General features: G+C 42.3%; 1 protein-coding gene across 1 annotated transcript in view; it reads right to left on the bottom strand.

The window, feature by feature from the left end:
- Positions 1-6,843: 6,843 nt before the first annotated feature.
- The window catches only part of LOC113589578 (neurexin-2-like), a 590,991-nt gene continuing 579,786 nt past the window's right edge, over positions 6,844-18,048 (bottom strand). The window contains 1 exon segment of the mRNA XM_035530023.1: positions 6,844-10,100. Within this exon segment, the coding sequence (XP_035385916.1) occupies positions 9,223-10,100 (878 nt within the window). The 3' untranslated portion in view covers positions 6,844-9,222.

Below are 18,048 nucleotides of genomic sequence, written 5' to 3'. Positions count from 1 at the left end.
TTAGTGTCGTGCCCACTAACACGTGATATTATAGACATGTTAGTGTCGTGCCCACTAGCACGTGATATTATAGACATGTTAGTGTCATGCCCACTAGCACGTGATATTATAGACATGTTAGTGTCATGCCCACTAGCACGTGATATTATAGACATGTTAGTGTCATGCCCACTAGCACGTGATATTATAGACATGTTAGTGTCATGCCCACTAGCACGTGATATTATAGACATGTTAGTGTCGTGCCCACTAGCACGTGATATTATAGACATGTTAGTGTCATGCCCACTAGCACGTGATATTATAGACATGTTAGTGTCATGCCCACTAGCACGTGATATTATAGACATGTTAGTGTCATGCCCACTAACACGTGATATTATAGACATGTTAGTGTCGTGCCCACTAGCACGTGATATTATAGACATGTTAGTGTCGTGCCCACTAGGACGTGTTATGAGAGACATGTTAGTGTCGTGCCCACTAGGACGTGTTATGAGAGACATGTTAGTGTCGTGCCCACTAGGACGTGTTATGAGAGACATGTTAGTGTCGTGCCCACTAGGACGTGTTATGAGAGACATGTTAGTGTCGTGCCCACTAGGACGTGTTATGAGAGACATGTTAGTGTCGTGCCCACTAGGACGCGTTATGAGAGACATGTTAGTGTCGTGCCCACTAGGATGTGTTGTGAGCAAGGGCATAAATTACATTTCAGTTTTTGGGGGACGAAAAACAGTCAAATTTCTTTTGAGGCAGATGCCAATGTTGCTACCAAAGTCCTGTTTTTATAAATGCATCCTGTTTTAAATGTGTACTGTTGTTTTAAATGTGTCCTCGTTTCAAAGGTGTCCTTTTGTTATAAGTGTGTCTTCTTGTTTTAAAGGTGTCCTGTTGTTTTGAATGTGTACTACTGTTATAATTATGTAGTACTGTCTGTTCTCTAATAACACCGTTTTGAATCATTTACATAAGCATTTCATAACTTTCTTATGAAGCTTTTATTAAATTGCCTTTATTACTGTGGTCTTTCTATTTACTTGGCACTTTGGTGCACTGAAAAATGATTGGATGTCTGTTTTTCTTTTCTCATCATTTTAACTGATTTGGCTGGCTGACAAATAGACCAAACAAACACACCGCCTGTAACCTGTACCATAAATAGCTCACACTCACACACTGCCTGTAACCTGTACCATAAATAGATCACACTCACACACTGCCTGTAATCTGTACCATAAATAGATCATACTCACACACTGCCTGTAACCTGTACCATAAATAGCTCACACTCACACACTGCCTGTAACCTGTACCATAAATATATCACACTCACACACTGCCTGTAACCTGTACCATAAATATATCACACTCACACACTGCCTGTAACCTGTACCATAAATAGCTCACACTCACACACTGCCTGTAACCTGTACCATAAATAGATCACACTCACACACTGCCTGTAACCTGTACCATAAATAGATCACACTCACACACTGCCTGTAACCTGTATCATAAATAGATCACACTCACACACTGACTGTAACCTGTACCATAAATAGCTCACACTCACACACTGCCTGTAACCTGTACCATAAATATATCACACTCACACACTGCCTGTAACCTGTACCATAAATAGCTCACACTCACACACTGCCTGTAACCTGTACCATAAATAGATCACACTCACACACTGCCTGTAACCTGTACCATAAATAGCTCACACTCACACACGGCCTGTAACCTGTACCATAAATAGATCACACTCACACACTGCCTGTAACCTGTACCATAAATAGCTCACACTCACACACTGCCTGTAACCTGTACCATAAATAGCTCACACTCACACACTGCCTGTAACCTGTACCATAAATAGCTCACACTCACACACTGCCTGTAACCTGTACCATAAATATATCACACTCACACACTGCCTGTAACCTGTACCATAAATATATCACACTCACACACTGCCTGTAACCTGTACCATAAATAGCTCACACTCACACACTGCCTGTAACCTGTACCATAAATAGATCACACTCACACACTGCCTGTAACCTGTACCATAAATAGATCACACTCACACACTGCCTGTAACCTGTATCATAAATAGATCACACTCACACACTGACTGTAACCTGTACCATAAATAGCTCACACTCACACACTGCCTGTAACCTGTACCATAAATAGCTCATACTCACACACTGCCTGTAACCTGTACCATAAATAGCTCACACTCACACACTGCCTGTAACCTGTACCATAAATAGATCACACTCACACACTGCCTGTAACCTGTACCATAAATAGCTCACACTCACACACCGCCTGTAACCTGTACCAGAAAAATATCACACTCACACACTGCCTGTAACCTGTACCATAAATAGATCACACTCACACACTGCCTGTAACCTGTACCATAAATAGCTCACACTCACACACTGCCTGTAACCTGTACCATAAATAGCTCACACTCACACACTGCCTGTAACCTGTACCAGAAATATATCACACTCACACACTGCCTGTAACCTGTACCATAAATAGACCACACTCACACACTGCCTGTAACCTGTACCATAAATAGACCACACTCACACACTGCCTGTAACCTGTACCATAGACCACACTCACACACTGCCTGTAACCTGTACCATAAATAGCTCACACTCACACACTGCCTGTAACCTGTACCATAAATAGCTCACACTCACACACTGCCTGTAACCTGTACCATAAATATATCACACTCACACACTGCCTGTAACCTGTACCATAAATAGCTCACACTCACACACTGCCTGTAACCTGTACCATAAATAGCTCACACTCACACACTGCCTGTAACCTGTACCATAAATAGCTCACACTCACACACTGCCTGTAACCTGTACCATAAATAGCTCACACTCACACACTGCCTGTAACCTGTACCATAAATAGCTCACACTCACACACTGCCTGTAACCTGTACCATAAATAGCTCACACTCACACACTGCCTGTAACCTGTACCATAAATATATCACACTCACACACTGCCTGTAACCTGTACCATAAATATATCACACTCACACACTGCCTGTAACCTGTACCATAAATAGACCACACTCACACACTGCCTGTAACCTGTACCATAAATAGCTCACACTCACACACTGCCTGTAACCTGTACCATAAATAGATCACACACACACACACACACACACACACACACACACACACTGCCTGTAACCTGTATCATAAATAGAACACACACACACACACACACACACTCTGCCTGTAACCTGTATCATAAATAGAACACACACACACACACACACACACACACACACACACACACACACACACACACTCTGCCTGTAACCTGTATCATAAATAAACACACACACACACACACATACACACTCTGCCTGTAACCTGTATACGCTGGAACAAATTTTATTCTTTTTCTTAATATTTGGGAAAATACAGTCTTTCTGACAGATTCTCAGAGGAGCAAATGATGACAGAGTAAGATAAAAACAACTGACGAATATTCTGAGATCCCTATTTAACAATCACTGCTGTGTAACAAATAAGTTATATCTATTTAATGATCAACTTAATATTACATAGCTAGGTAGCTAAATAAATGTAAACTAGGGAACATATGGCTAATGCTATGCATTATACTATGCTAACAATATAGTTGGGCACTCATGACATGAATGACATGTGGGTTCAAGTGATTGCAGGCACTGGACCATACCACAGAGAGGCAAGAAGTTTAGGAGAGAAGTTTGTGCCATGCCCACTAGGATGTGTTATGATCCATGTTAGTGCCATGCCCACTAGGATGTGTTATGATCCATGTTAGTGCCATGCCCACTAGGATGTGTTATGAGACATGTTAGTGTCATGCCCACTAGGACGTGTTATTAGAGACATGTTAGTACCATGCCCACTAGGACACGTTATGAGAGACATGTTAGTGTCATGCCCACTAGGATGTGCTATGAGACATGTTAATGTCATGCCCACTAAGACATGTTATGAGAGACATGTTAGTGTCATGCCCACTAGGACGTGTTATGAGAGACATGTTAGTGTCATGCCCACTAGGACGTGTTATTAGAGAAATGTTAGTACCATGCCAACTAGGACGTTTTATGAGAGACATGTTAGCGTCATGCCCACTTAGGATGTGTTATGAGACATGTTAGTGTCATGCCCACTAGGATGTGTTATGAGACATGTTAGTGTCATGCCCACTAGGATATGCTATGAGACATGTTAATGTCATGCCCACTAAGACGTGTTATGAGAGACATGTTTGTACCATGCCAACTAGGATGTTTTATGAGAGACATGTTAGTGTCATGCCCACTAAGATGTGTTATGAGACATGTTAGTACCATGCCTACTAGGATGTGTTATGATCCATGTTAGTGCCATGCCCACTAGGATGTGTTATGATCCATGTTAGTGCCATGCCCACTAGGATGTGTTATGAGACATGTTAGTGTCATGCCCACTAGGATGTGTTATGAGAGACATGTTAGTACCATGCCCACTAGGACGCGTTATGAGAGACATATTAGTACCATACCCACTAGGACGCGTTATGAGAGACATGTTAGTGCCATGCCCACTAGGATGTGTTATGAGACATGTTAGTGTCATGCCCACTAGGATGTGTTATGAGAGACATGTTAGTGTCATGCCCACTAGGACGTGTTATTAGAGAAATGTTTGTACCATGCCAACTAGGATGTTTTATGAGAGACATGTTAGTGTCATGCCCACTAAGATGTGTTATGAGACATGTTAGTACCATGCCCACTAGGATGTGTTATATGAGAGACGTTAGTGCCAAGCCCACTAGGACGTGTTATTAGAGGCAGCCATCAGGATTTGACAGCGTGATGAACATCACAAATTAAAACACTGAGAACAGATCTGATAGATAATGGCTGCTTTGAGTTGGAAGGAAAAAGTGTGTGAGAGAGGAATAGAGAGAGGTAGAGTGAGAAAGAAAGGTGAGAAAGAGGCAGAGTGAAAAGTGATTTTTTTCCACTTTCTTTTGGTGAGAAAAGGAGAATAGAGAAGAGATGATTGTTTCTAAAATTGGCTGTGTGCTGGTTGACCCTCCGTTAATTGATGTGATCACATTTATAAATTCTCCATGCTCACACAGAAAAGCTGGAAAGATGTCAGGATGGGTGTTTCCCATGGTGGAATGTTGGGGGGTCGGGGGGTTGGAAGGTGTTCATGGCACTGGAGTCTTTGTGATGTGCTGCAGTCTGGCACCAAGTGCGACAGAAAAACACCCTGAACAAGAAGTAATTTGGAAATGAGTGTGAGGGGCACAAGGGAATCACTCCAGAGGAGAAAGGTCAGATGAGCGGAGTGTTGGGTTTTCAGCAGTGAGTGTGAGGAAGAAACCAGTGAAGGAGAAGCGCGTCTGTGGTGTTTGAGGAGTCTGAGGAGATCCTCTACGATGGGCCTCATTAGGTTTTCTGTTATTCACATCTATATATCTGTCTGTTTTTCTTCTTCTGTTTCTTGTCTCTGTTTTTCTTCTTCCGTTTCCCCTGATTCTTCTTCTGATTCTTTGCTGCTGGTTCTATTAGACCAATCCAGTTCAGATGTAAATTCCACAACATCAGAAAACTTATCTTACCTTAGTAGGGGCATATAAATTATGACAAGGGATTAAAACAAGAGAATCAGGCACCTTACAAGCATAAGATTTAATTTGTGATGCAGTCAAGTGATGCTGAGAATCAATGTGAAATCATTAATAAACATGAGCTGAGATTCAATGCTTGGATTTTAAAATGCAATTAAAGCCTGCGTAATTTAGAGGAGAGAGAGGTGTTGACATCCCAATCTCCACTGTGTAACCAGCTTGACACACCATGATGACATCAAATGTGGTACCACAGTTCTGGTCCAATTCAGTTAACTCTCAAGTTGTATCAAGTCTAAATCAGGTGTCATATATCACTGCTTAAACTAGAGGTTCGATTAAAGGGCATGTACATTGGACCTTTCCTGTAAAAATAAGATTAACCAGAACCATGTGATCAGGATTAATGAATATGATGGGACATTTATTTAATGCTGTCTTAACAAAAAGAACTTTGGAAATAGATATTTGGAATATTTTGTGGATACCTCATCAGGTTTTATCCATGGCTTTTCTCCATGGTTAGAAGAAAGAAAGCTTTTTTGAAACACTCCAAATATGTACTTACTTCTATATGGTTTTTAATTCTAAATAGTTTTTACATTACAGAATTGCAGAATATAAATATATTATATATATATTACTTACTAAATAAATGTCTTTTCTTATATGTACACTATATTGGTGCAGTGTTATTAAATTGACTCAATTATGTAAGAAATTGTTAATAAGGATATGACTATAAAGAATATATTTTTGATACATTTTTGTAAATTACTTCACAGAATAATTTAGGTTCAAATTAAGTTTAAAACTGGGAGAAAAGCCAATGAACCTTCATTTTTCAAATATCTATGGTCAGGGTTAGGGTTAGGGCCAGGGTCACATTTAAGGTCAGGGTTAGGGTCAGGGTCAAGGTCAGGCTCAGGGTCAGAGTTAAGATCAGGGTTAGGGTTAGGGTCAGATTTAAGGTCAGGGTTAGGCTCAGGGTCAAGGTCAAGGTCAGGGTCAGGGTTAGGGCAACAGGGCAGCAGACCCAGGCTCCCACAGAAGGAAAGAAATTACCTTTATTATTAAAGACTAGGGTTCCCACACACACTCTCAGTACCAGACAATTTTGTAAATGCAAAATAACCACATGACACAGAAGAGTAAGAAGTGTATAACCAATTGTATTCCCTTCTGTTAATATACACATATTTATGTTCATCTCACTGGAACACTTTACAAGAACATTTAGAAAGAACAGGGAGGTGTTGGGGCGTCTCAGCAGTGGAGCATCAAGACCAGACGCCAGCAGAAATCATGACAATGGTGAACCACACACACTCGCATGCACACAGACACGCACGCACACGTACACACCCACACTTGCACGCACGCATGCACACACACAGACACACACACTTGCCTCTCTGACAAGTTCTCAGAGCAACAGAGAAGCAAAAACCGCAGGACTAAAAGAGAGGAGTGGAGGGTTACGGTCTGGAGAGACAATCATCTAAAACTTAGACAGACACTGTGATGCAGATGACTGTGCTATTCTGATGAGAAAAACCCACTTTTGTTAAGGTAATATTTGTTTTGTAAACCAGATTACATTTTTCTCTTTTCAACAAATGAACAAAAGATGAATATATCAATTTGTTTCATTTTTTCTCCAAAGAGGGTTTTAAGGGAAAACATGTTTTAATCTTAGCAGTGGGAGTGGGTTCAAATATTTAGACATTTCACAAACTTTTTTTTAAAATATTTTTTGATTTCTTTTCATTGTTTAGTTGAGCTGAGAAAATCTGAATACTAGAGTCCAAAATCCTCAGATTAACAGGTCCTCATCCTCGGCTGTCGTGCTGCTGTTGGTCTATTTATTGGTTTATTAACGGCCATTAGACGTTCACACTGATACAGTACCGCTTTGCCTCCTGTACGAGTCAGAACACGCTTCCAGAACCTCCATCATTCCTTGTTGCCAAAGCAACAGGACTCACTGTTTCTATAATTTAATCTTCCTTTTTGTTTATGACAAAATATAAAAGAAAAACAAACAAAAGGTTCAAGCACTCTGCTCCATAGGATCTGTTCCATTATTTCTGCAGGGTTTCTTTTTCTTTTCCACAGATGTGTTGAATGGGGTTTGTTCCAGAAATGCACAGGGAGGCGACGAGGGGGAGTGAATCACATCAAACACCAAGTGGTCCGCTACCACCTCACTGCAGTGGTCCGCTACCACCTCACTGCAGTGGTCCGCTACCACCTCACTGCAGTGGTCCGCTACCACCTCAGTGCAGTGGTCCGCTACCACCTCAGTGCAGTGGTCCGCTACCACCTCACTGCAGTGGTCCGTTACCACCTCACTGCAGTGGTCCGCTACCACCTCACTGCAGTGGACGGATGTTTCAACCAGCAGTCACATTCCATTCCCTTTCTCTGAGGTCCTTGTGTTTCTCAAATGTCTATAATATATATATTTATATAGAACAAAGTCAGTTTGCTGCAGTGAGATGTTTGTTTTTGTTCTTCACATATAGAGCAGTTATCAGAATCCCCAACAGGGTTCAGTGAGAAACCCCAGAAATCGTGTCCATATCTGGCGGTATGAAGGAGAGCCACTGGTTTGGCCTTGGAGCTTGTAGGTGGAGCAACCATGGATGTTGAGTGGTTCTCACATTTCTCTACTTAGTCGCTTTGCAACTTTTTTGATGTATATATATTTTTGAACTCCACAAACAGTTTTTGTCACTTTTTTGTTTATGAATACTACATGCTTGAAACACAGCAGGAGTTATTTCTCATCAGGCTCCTTAGTACTGCAGACAAGGAGAGGAGCGGCAAAGCCAAAGATGGAGAGAGAGATTAAAGGAGTGAAGAGAGAGAGATTAAAGGAGTGAAGAGAGAGAGAAGTAAGATGTGAATACCTGCAGCACAGAGAGAGGCAGAGGAAGAGAGAGGAAGATTTAACAGAGTGGGTGTGGCAGTATTTCTGACTGGCATGGTAGAAATATCTGGTCTCCATCTGTCAAATATCATCTACACCAATTACTGTGACTTTTGTCTGCAAAAATTTTGAAAAATGTCCAAGACTTAAGAGTCTTTGGAGTGGAAACTGTAAACATCAGGTACAGCTAAACTCACCAGTAAGGTTTTGAACAGACAACTCCTCTCAGCTCGGCACAAACAGGTGTCGCAACACCAAGTTAGGTGCTGACCTTAAAGACCCGAGACTGATGTGGTACTTACAAAAAGCCAAAAAGAGTGTGGAAAAGGTGGAATGGAAGAGAAACAAATTTCACTTCTCGGTCACCCAGTAGAGGGATAGAGGGAGAAAAGTCGCTCTCTCTCTCTGACCCCTTACGTTCAGCTTGTTTTGGGGATGAAGACAACGACCAGAAATTGTGAAAAAGCAGAGGAATCAAACTGCTCAAAATATGAGATCGGAAAGTATGGAAAACTGCCTGGTCTCCCAGTCTTGCCCCCCTTCCCTCCCTCTCTCTCTCTTCTTTTCCTCTACCTGTGCTCCTGTCACACCTGAGCTCAAACATAGTACTCCTTGTCTTTGTTCTTCTTGCCCTTGGTGCCAGTCTTGGTGCTGCTATGCTGTTTCTCCTTCACCAATGCACCGTTGCTCTGCGTGGCCGAGTTGCTGATGTAGTTGCGGCTCTGGTCTACCTGGTAGGAGCCCTCGTCACGGTTGCGGTACTTGTACATGGCGTAGAGGAGGATGAGGATACAGAGGGCCGCCGCTGCCACGATGCCCACCACCATCCCCGTGGTGCTGCTGGACTCTCGGATCACCTCCACCGCTCCAGGGGGCCCTCGGTCTGGGGATGAGGGGTCTGTGGTGGGGACATGGGGGAAATTGGGAGGGTAGGTTATGTCGGGGATGTGTCTATGTCTCACGCCTAGCTCTGGATCCCCGGACGGCTGAGCCGGAGGCAGGAGCACCTGGTCCCGGGTGTTCATTTTGCCAGCCGGGATATTGGGGCCACTGTTGCCAGGTTTGAGTCGGGCCAGCTGGTCGGGACGTGCTGTGGGGGTGGACGTGAGCGGTGGCCGGTGGGAGTTGGGGAGGCGGGAGAAATGTCGGTCACCGCGGGTGTTCTCGGCCGCGGCCGCCGGAGGTGGAGGGAGCACTGTCCGGTCAGTGACGAGGGGTAAGTTTTTATAATAGTCCTCGTCGTCCGACTCGGTCATCTCGCCTGAGCCATAAGCTGAGACCTCCACAGCCTCCTCACAGTCCTCTTGGTCGAGGGGACAGGGACCACGGCCAGGGGGCAGGGACAGAGACTCTTTGGTGGTCTCGAGCAGTGTGAGGAGGGGCCGGTAGGTTGGGGGAGGAGGGAGTACTGGGTAACGTGTTGAAGGTGGATCTAAGGAATCCACGGTTATAATGGGCAACACTAGTTCACCTCCTAGGACAAGAAACAGACAGGGCGGGGGAGGGGGAGCATTAGTACGACACTGAGCAAGCCATTCTCCAGACCAAAACAAACAAAAACAACAATAAAAACAGCAACACAGGTATAACCATCATTAGAACAGCACTAAGACTTTGAATGAATGAGGTTAGTTCAAATTTAGTTAGTGACTTGTGATCTCTTTAAAAATGTTAAACTGAATACACTAATTCTGATATCTAAATAGTCTACAATGAAGACTACACTGACATCTGTGCTCTAAACTAACCTCATCATATAAACAGGGTAAAGGGACATACATACAGCTAAAAAGTGAGTCATTATAGACATGCTAACTGACTACCTTAGAGTCATGTTACCTACAACATTACCTACAATGTTATCTACAAGATTACCTACAATGTTATCTACAAAGTGACTCATTATTGATATGCTAACTGACTACCTCAGAGCTTGTGTGTGTGCTATCCTTTCACTAGAATATTTAAAGGGGATTAAAAACAAACTAAATTAAGCTCCCTCACATTCCACTAACTCTCTCTCCTGTGTCTGACTGGATGGTTAATAAGAGAGCAAACCACATAGTACAGGTCACTTACATCAACAAATTGGCCGCATGATTTTTGCATGAAAAAAAAAATTACAAAAAGAAAGCTGTGTAAGATTGTTCTGGGATAGTGATACACAATGTTCACCCCAATTTCAAAAGATGGTAGAGAATCTCTAACCAGCCATTCAATGTTTCTTCTATTTAGGGTTGTAACAATAAGCATACTCCCTCTTCCCTCCAACTTTTATGATGACTAAAGAGGGATTATTATTACAATCTTAATGCAAAACTTTCAGGTTCTCAGAAAACTGTGGATTTTTTAAAAATTCATAATCCCAATATGCCACTCCCCTAAATAACAGATCAGGTCATTAAAGATTAAAGTTATCTCAATAATTATGCAGTTTCTATTTGCAAATAACAGAATTAACCTTCCAAGAGTAACTTAGTCTTTTTCAGCAGTTCCTGTAGTAGTATTGATCAGTTATTCAACATTTCAAACACAGTCTGTGGTCATTAAATATCAGTCCATCAGTTATTAAACACTGCACGTTATCTGAAGAACATCTAGACCAACTTTCTTTTGATCTCTGAATTCAATGTAAAACATTTCTTAATACATCTCTTTAGAACCTTTTGTGAAGTGAATTGGTGTCAATGGTAATTACATCCAAAAAAATGTACAGGGAAAAGCCTCAGGTCTTCCTATCATACCCCCCCACCCCCAATCACATCCCACAGTGCATCACAAAACACACTGGATTTGTTGTACACAAGAAAGTTCAACATATTGCATATCCACAGAAGATTAAACATGATTAAACATAGACAACAAATATAGATCTGTTAGAGGGGTAAAATTTGAAAACTGTAAAAGGAAATTTTAGTTAAACAGTAGCCTATTTTGGATCAAATATCCCCACCCCAACACTCACAAACACCTCCCCACCCCAACACTCACAAACACATCCCCATCCCAACACTCACAAACACCTCCCCACCCCAACACTCACAAACACCTCCCCATCCCAACACTCACAAACACCTCCCCACCCCAACACTCACAAACACCTCCCCACCCCAACACTCACAAACACCTCCCCAAAGACCTCCACACCTCCACCCATCTTACATAACTACACCCTCTTGACTCTGAGATGCAGGTTATACTGCCGTGTGTTTGTGTCCTAAGGCTGACGGTCTTGGATGATATGCCAACCCTTGGGACTCATTAGTGGGGATTCAATACAGAGCATTTATTTTCAGGGGTTATTATCATGGTTTATAACTATATTCAGGGATATAGAAGAATGATCTAATGCAAGACATTGTAATCCGTTGTCTTTCCTGTAGATGACCTCAAATTACATTCTCAGGCAGACACAAATAATTCTGAAATGAATAAAAATTCTTTTGGTTTTAAAATGAAAATAATCCATTCATCAAACATTCCATTAGTGGATCACCTGATAGAACAGGAACAGCAGACAGAGGAAGGTGTTGCTACACCAAGGACATTGGTTAAGTCCTCTGGGAGCACTAATACCTCACCCTGATAAATACGTACATTACTGTGGATAAGAGCATCTGCCACATGACATACATGTAGACTGCACAGATCTATTTGACTGTTCAGACACTGTGCCCTAACCCTAACTGTTCTGACTGTAGTTCAGCCACAGTTCTATCAGACACACCTAAACCTTTACCTAACCCTGTGGTGGTGATGTGGGTGCTGATGGTTGACTCATGTTAAACACTCCAAGATGTTCCAACACACTTGGACAGAGAGGATTTACTACTGAATTGTAATATAACTGAGCAACTGGATGACTGTCAACCTTGGGACACAATATACACAAACTACACACACTGTGAAATAGCCATGACCCACATTAACACTGTTTCAGTAAACCAGTATGTGTAATTATTTTTGATTGGTCAGTAATGCCCCACAAAACACCAGTTAATGATGTCATGAAAGGAAAAAGATTGACTTGATGAGGTGGGAAGCTAATTTAAAAAGAGTTTCATATCATACACAGAGCAGCCAAGACCTGCAGTACATGTGATACTTGTAATGCACTCTGTTTCATCCTACAGACATTCTACCAAAAGACTGCCATTGTTAAATTATAACGTGAGAATCCAATCTCTGACTTTTATGCACAGATTCTGGAGCATCCATGATTCAGGACTGACAGCATGAAGGGCAACACAGCTGCTGAAGGGACACTACAGATGGCCTCAGAAGAGCCTTAAACAACATCCCATAATAACTCTGTCAAGTGAAAGTCCAACAGCTCTACCTCTGTACCTCCCTGGTGAGCTGAGAGGGAGATTAGTTGTCTCTCGATGTGTCTCTGCTGGATCTCTGAAAGCACATGGGCCCTGTCAGGCTGACAATGAGCAACAGGAACACAATACAAACTACAGTCTGCAAGTCTCACGACCCCACAATGTCCATACAACTGCAGAATCTGTTTATTACATAGAACTGAAAAGTGAAATGTCACTCTTAGCTTACCACACCTTCACCCCAGCCAACTACTCTCCGTTGCCCTTCATGGACGTTCGCATGTGGGATGGGTCTCGGACACATGCACACTATGGGGACAAGACTATGACCTCTAGAAAATTGGACTAGACATTAATTGCTCATTTTTCTCTTAAAATATTTACTATTGTGGTGTTTGTTGTCGGCCAGAGGAGGATGGACCCCCCTCTGAGTCTCGGTTTCTCTCCAGGTTTCTTCCTCGTGCTCTAGGGAGTTTTTCCTCATCACTGTCACCCTTGGCTTGCTCACTGGGGGCTTGACATGGACATTTGTAAAGCTGCTTTGTGACAACATCTGTTGTGAAAAGCGCTATAGAAATATTTTAAAAAAATTTTTTGACTCTTAAACAACATACCATTATTTACTTTTATAGTCAACGATTCTTTCCTCTCTAACAGTGTTTTCCAGTCTTGTTCTCAGGGACCACAGATGGTCCACAATTTTTTCTGTAAGAATAAATGCCATGACTGAAGCGTGCTGCATGCCAATAGGTTAACTTAATGTGAGGTTAATATGAGACCTAACCTGAGGTTAACATGAGACTTAACACGAGGTTAACGTGAGGCTTCCTGACATACACATATGATTGGGTCATGTCTCTAGAAATTTCCTTACATTACACTTTTCCGTCACAGTTGTTCTGCTTTCCACATTTCTCTGCAGTCTGTTTTCTCCCTTTCCTTTTTTTAGCCTTAGGTTTCTTTTCCATTCTCTCCAGCTTCAGCCCGTTTATTCTGGGGCGCTCCAGGTTTGGTGAATTTTTCTGCTCAAACACGCCTCTGCATAAGAGAGCCTGCCAAACATTATAAAATAAAAAAAGATTTGTGCTGCAGTAAGTGCACTGTGGCACAGAGCGCTTACACACCTTGTTCTACTCACCAGTTAATCAGTTTTAGTAGTTGTTACAGCAGCAGGGTGATGATCTGGGCACTGACCAGGGCACTGACCAGGGTTACCACTACACACTACTGTGTGTAGAGTACAGCTGGGTTAACACCACACATGGGGAGCGGACAACTGCAAAACCTTCTTCTGTTGGTCAAAGGATGGATGACATGAATGAACTCCAGACTGGAGGATGTGAAAATGGGGGCAGGGCTTAGCTTGTAACTTGGTTTGTGTTGTTTATTTAATTTTTGGATATATACAATTTAGTTTAGTTTTTTCTTTTTTTTTGTCTGATGCTACATTATTTACATGGTCTTTGACTTCAAAGTTGCATAACTTGGGTAGGTGTATGTATTTATTCTGGATCTAGAAAAAGTCATTTCAGATTTGAGTGTGAAAAACATGTTTTTGAGAAAATGGAAGAAAACGGATCAACAGGGATTCCTATGGGGAATTACTCATTACTGGAGGTGAAACAGATGAGAAACAGAGAGAGGATGTGAGTTCTGTGGTAGTATGCTGTATAAATCAACATAAATATTTAATGCATGAAGAATAAAATGAGCGAACAATAACAAAACACCAAAAGCAGCTGTTGCTCTGGGTCCAGTCCTCTTAAAGGGTAGATACATTTAAACTCACAGGTGATTAGAGGAGGGTTACACTGGGGCTATCCTGCTTAGTGGTATAATCTAAATGGCGAAACCAGCGTTATCGTGGTCTGCACAGTACTTAACGCCATGGTGAGAACCTAATTCTGTTTCCTAATTATACTCATTCTAGCCTACTGAGCTGTTTTCACCTGTTAATACAAATGAGTTTAAAAAACAACAATGACTTCAGCAGGGTAGAACAGATGAAGTGTGAAGGCGCTAACGGATGCGTGTGTGAGATGTTCTAGCACAGTCTGTAGTAATAGCTTGTCATTTCACACAGTATTATGAGAATCGTATGGCGAGGAACACATCAAACTCATTTTGTAAAGCCAAGACCAATGTTTGTTGTGGTGTTAAGCCTAAGCTTGATATCTGGCACACAGTGGAAATCCCAGCACTGAAACCATGTGCATTTGCCTAAAGTGGATAAATCTGTGTGGTAAGAAAACAATCAAATCCTTCCTTCATTCAGCTGTGAAAAAGCCAGATGAGTCGAATTTAGAACATTTTAAGCAGAAACATCAGTGTCTAGGGAGAGCAGTCAAACACTTCCAGAATCCTACAGCATAACATTTTGGTAATTTGAGTATAATTCATTTCTTTCAACCAGTGACCCTTCGGGTTGTTATTCTAGTACTTTCTCCACATCTTCACTCTTGTATCTGATAATTAGCACAAATCAAAACAAACTTTGTCAAAAAAATTAAATGTAGGTTATACTGCTGGGAAATTAAAATGAAAAACTGAGCCAGACCATATCTAGTGTTACCTGGTGACAGACACTATCTAGTGTTACCTGGTGACAGACACTATCTAGTGTTACCTGGTGACAGACCGTATCTAGTGTTGTCTGGTGGTAGACAGTATCTATTGTTACCTGGTGACAGACACTATCTAGTGTTACCTGGTGACAGACCGTATCTAGTGTTACCTGGTGACAGACACTATCTAGTGTTGTCTGGTGTTAGACAGTATCTAGTGTTACCTGGTGACAGACACTATCTAGTGTTGTCTGGTGGTAGACCGTATCTAGTGCTACCTGGTGACAGACCGTATCTAGTGTTACCTGGTGACAGACACTATCTAGTGTTGTCTGGTGGTAGACCGTATCTAGTGCTACCTGGTGACAGACACTATCTAGTGTTGTCTGGTGGTAGACCGTATCTAGTGCTACCTGGTGACAGACCGTATCTAGTGTTACCTGGTGGTAGACAGTATCTAGTGTTACCTGGTGACAGACACTATCTAGTGTTGTCTGGTAGTAGACCGTATCTAGTGCTACCTGGTGACAGACCGTATCTAGTGTTACCTGGTGACAGACACTATCTAGTGTTACCTGGTGACAGACACTATCTAGTGTTACCTGGTGACAGACACTATCTAGTGTTACCTGGTGACAGACACTATCTAGTGTTGTCTGGTAGTAGACCGTATCTAGTGCTACCTGGTGACAGACCGTATCTAGTGTTACCTGGTGACAGACACTATCTAGTGTTACCTGGTGACAGACACTATCTAGTGTTGCCTGGTGACAGACACTATCTAGTGTTGCCTGGTGACAGACACTATCTAGTGTTACCTGGTGACAGACACTATCTAGTGTTGTCTGGTGACAGACACTATCTAGTGTTACCTGGTGACAGACACTATCTAGTGTTACCTGGTGACAGACACTATCTAGTGTTACCTGGTGACAGACACTATCTAGTGTTACCTGGTGACAGACACTATCTAGTGTTGCCTGGTGACAGACACTATCTAGTGTTGCCTGGTGACAGACACTATCTAGTGTTACCTGGTGACAGACACTATCTAGTGTTACCTGGTGACAGACACTATCTAGTGTTGCCTGGTGACAGACACTATCTAGTGTTACCTGGTGACAGACACTATCTAGTGTTACCTGGTGACAGACACTATCTAGTGTTGTCTGGTGACAGACACTATCTAGTGTTACCTGGTGACAGACACTATCTAGTGTTACCTGGTGACAGACACTATCTAGTGTTGCCTGGTGACAGACACTATCTAGTGTTGCCTGGTGACAGACACTATCTAGTGTTGCCTGGTGACAGACACTATCTAGTGTTGCCTGGTGACAGACACTATCTAGTGTTGCCTGGTGACAGACACTATCTAGTGTTGCCTGGTGTGGTGTGTGTCGTGTAGAGAAATACAAATGAAAGAGGTTTTGGCAGGCGAAGTGGAGAGAGGTGACACTCTGTACTAAACAAGTCTCATTAGTCTGTCCACGCTGTTCTGCGCACTCACAATTCCTACATTTTTTAAAAATAGTTTTCTATTGTTATATTTGTAATGGGGTCTTTGTATCCAAACCAATGTGTGTGTCCTGCCTCGCATGTTTGCAACTGAAGATGTGTGTGTGTGTGTGTGTGTGTGTGTGTGTGTGTGTTCATGACAGCTGAAATGCAGGCTGTGTGTGCCTACCAGGAAATCAAATCATTACTGCTAAGGAGGGTCTGGGACAGAAATTTCATTTGTGTGTGTGTGTGTGTGTGTGTGTGTGTGTGTGTGTGTGTGTGAGTAATGTATGTGTATTGGTTGCGTGGGATATGTCTAACTTCAGGAAGTTTGAAGGAAGAACTTGTACTGTCAGCTCGTTAGCAAGGAGAACTCTCATCCAGCTTTCATGAGATGATGCAATTAGGGCCCTTTAATGAGGGCAGAGATGAATTAGCCTGTTGAGATGAATTAGTCTGTTGAGATAGACGATGTTTCTATGGGACCCAGGCACTAGGCAGCTCCACTCTCTTCTCAGCCATTCCTCTGTCCTGCTCTCCATTTCCATTCTGTCACTCTTTATCCAGGTGCCACAGAATGAGACATATGACAGCGATATGCAGTTCTCAAATCTGGAAAATCTCTCTCCTCCATCTCAGCCTTTCTCTTCCTCTGCCATCTCTCTTTCTCTGCAGAGTGCCAATGTGAGTTAGAACTGTTTATGTTGCCTTCCAAGGTTTCTCCCTCTCTGTGTCTCTATATAGTCATTTAATGATCTATAGCCAAGAGAGGATTAAACAAGGAAATTAAATAAATGTCTACTTATGGCAAACAGACACTCAACTGTTGTGATGTATGTGAGTGCAGGCATATCATGAGTACTCATACTATAAATATTTACTTATCTGTTTAAGAAACAAAACACCTGCAAATAATCCCAGAGTTCAGTTACTGTTGCATTATTCATAGTCCTGCAGAGTGGCATTTAAAGAGATTTGGGATTGCTTCCCCTGCCCTGCTGGACACTCTTTTGTCCACTACAGGTTTACT

This window comes from Electrophorus electricus, chromosome 9, assembly GCF_013358815.1.
Source record: "Electrophorus electricus isolate fEleEle1 chromosome 9, fEleEle1.pri, whole genome shotgun sequence".
NCBI lineage: Eukaryota > Metazoa > Chordata > Actinopteri > Gymnotiformes > Gymnotidae > Electrophorus > Electrophorus electricus.
This window is presented reverse-complemented; position numbering and strand designations above follow the sequence as displayed.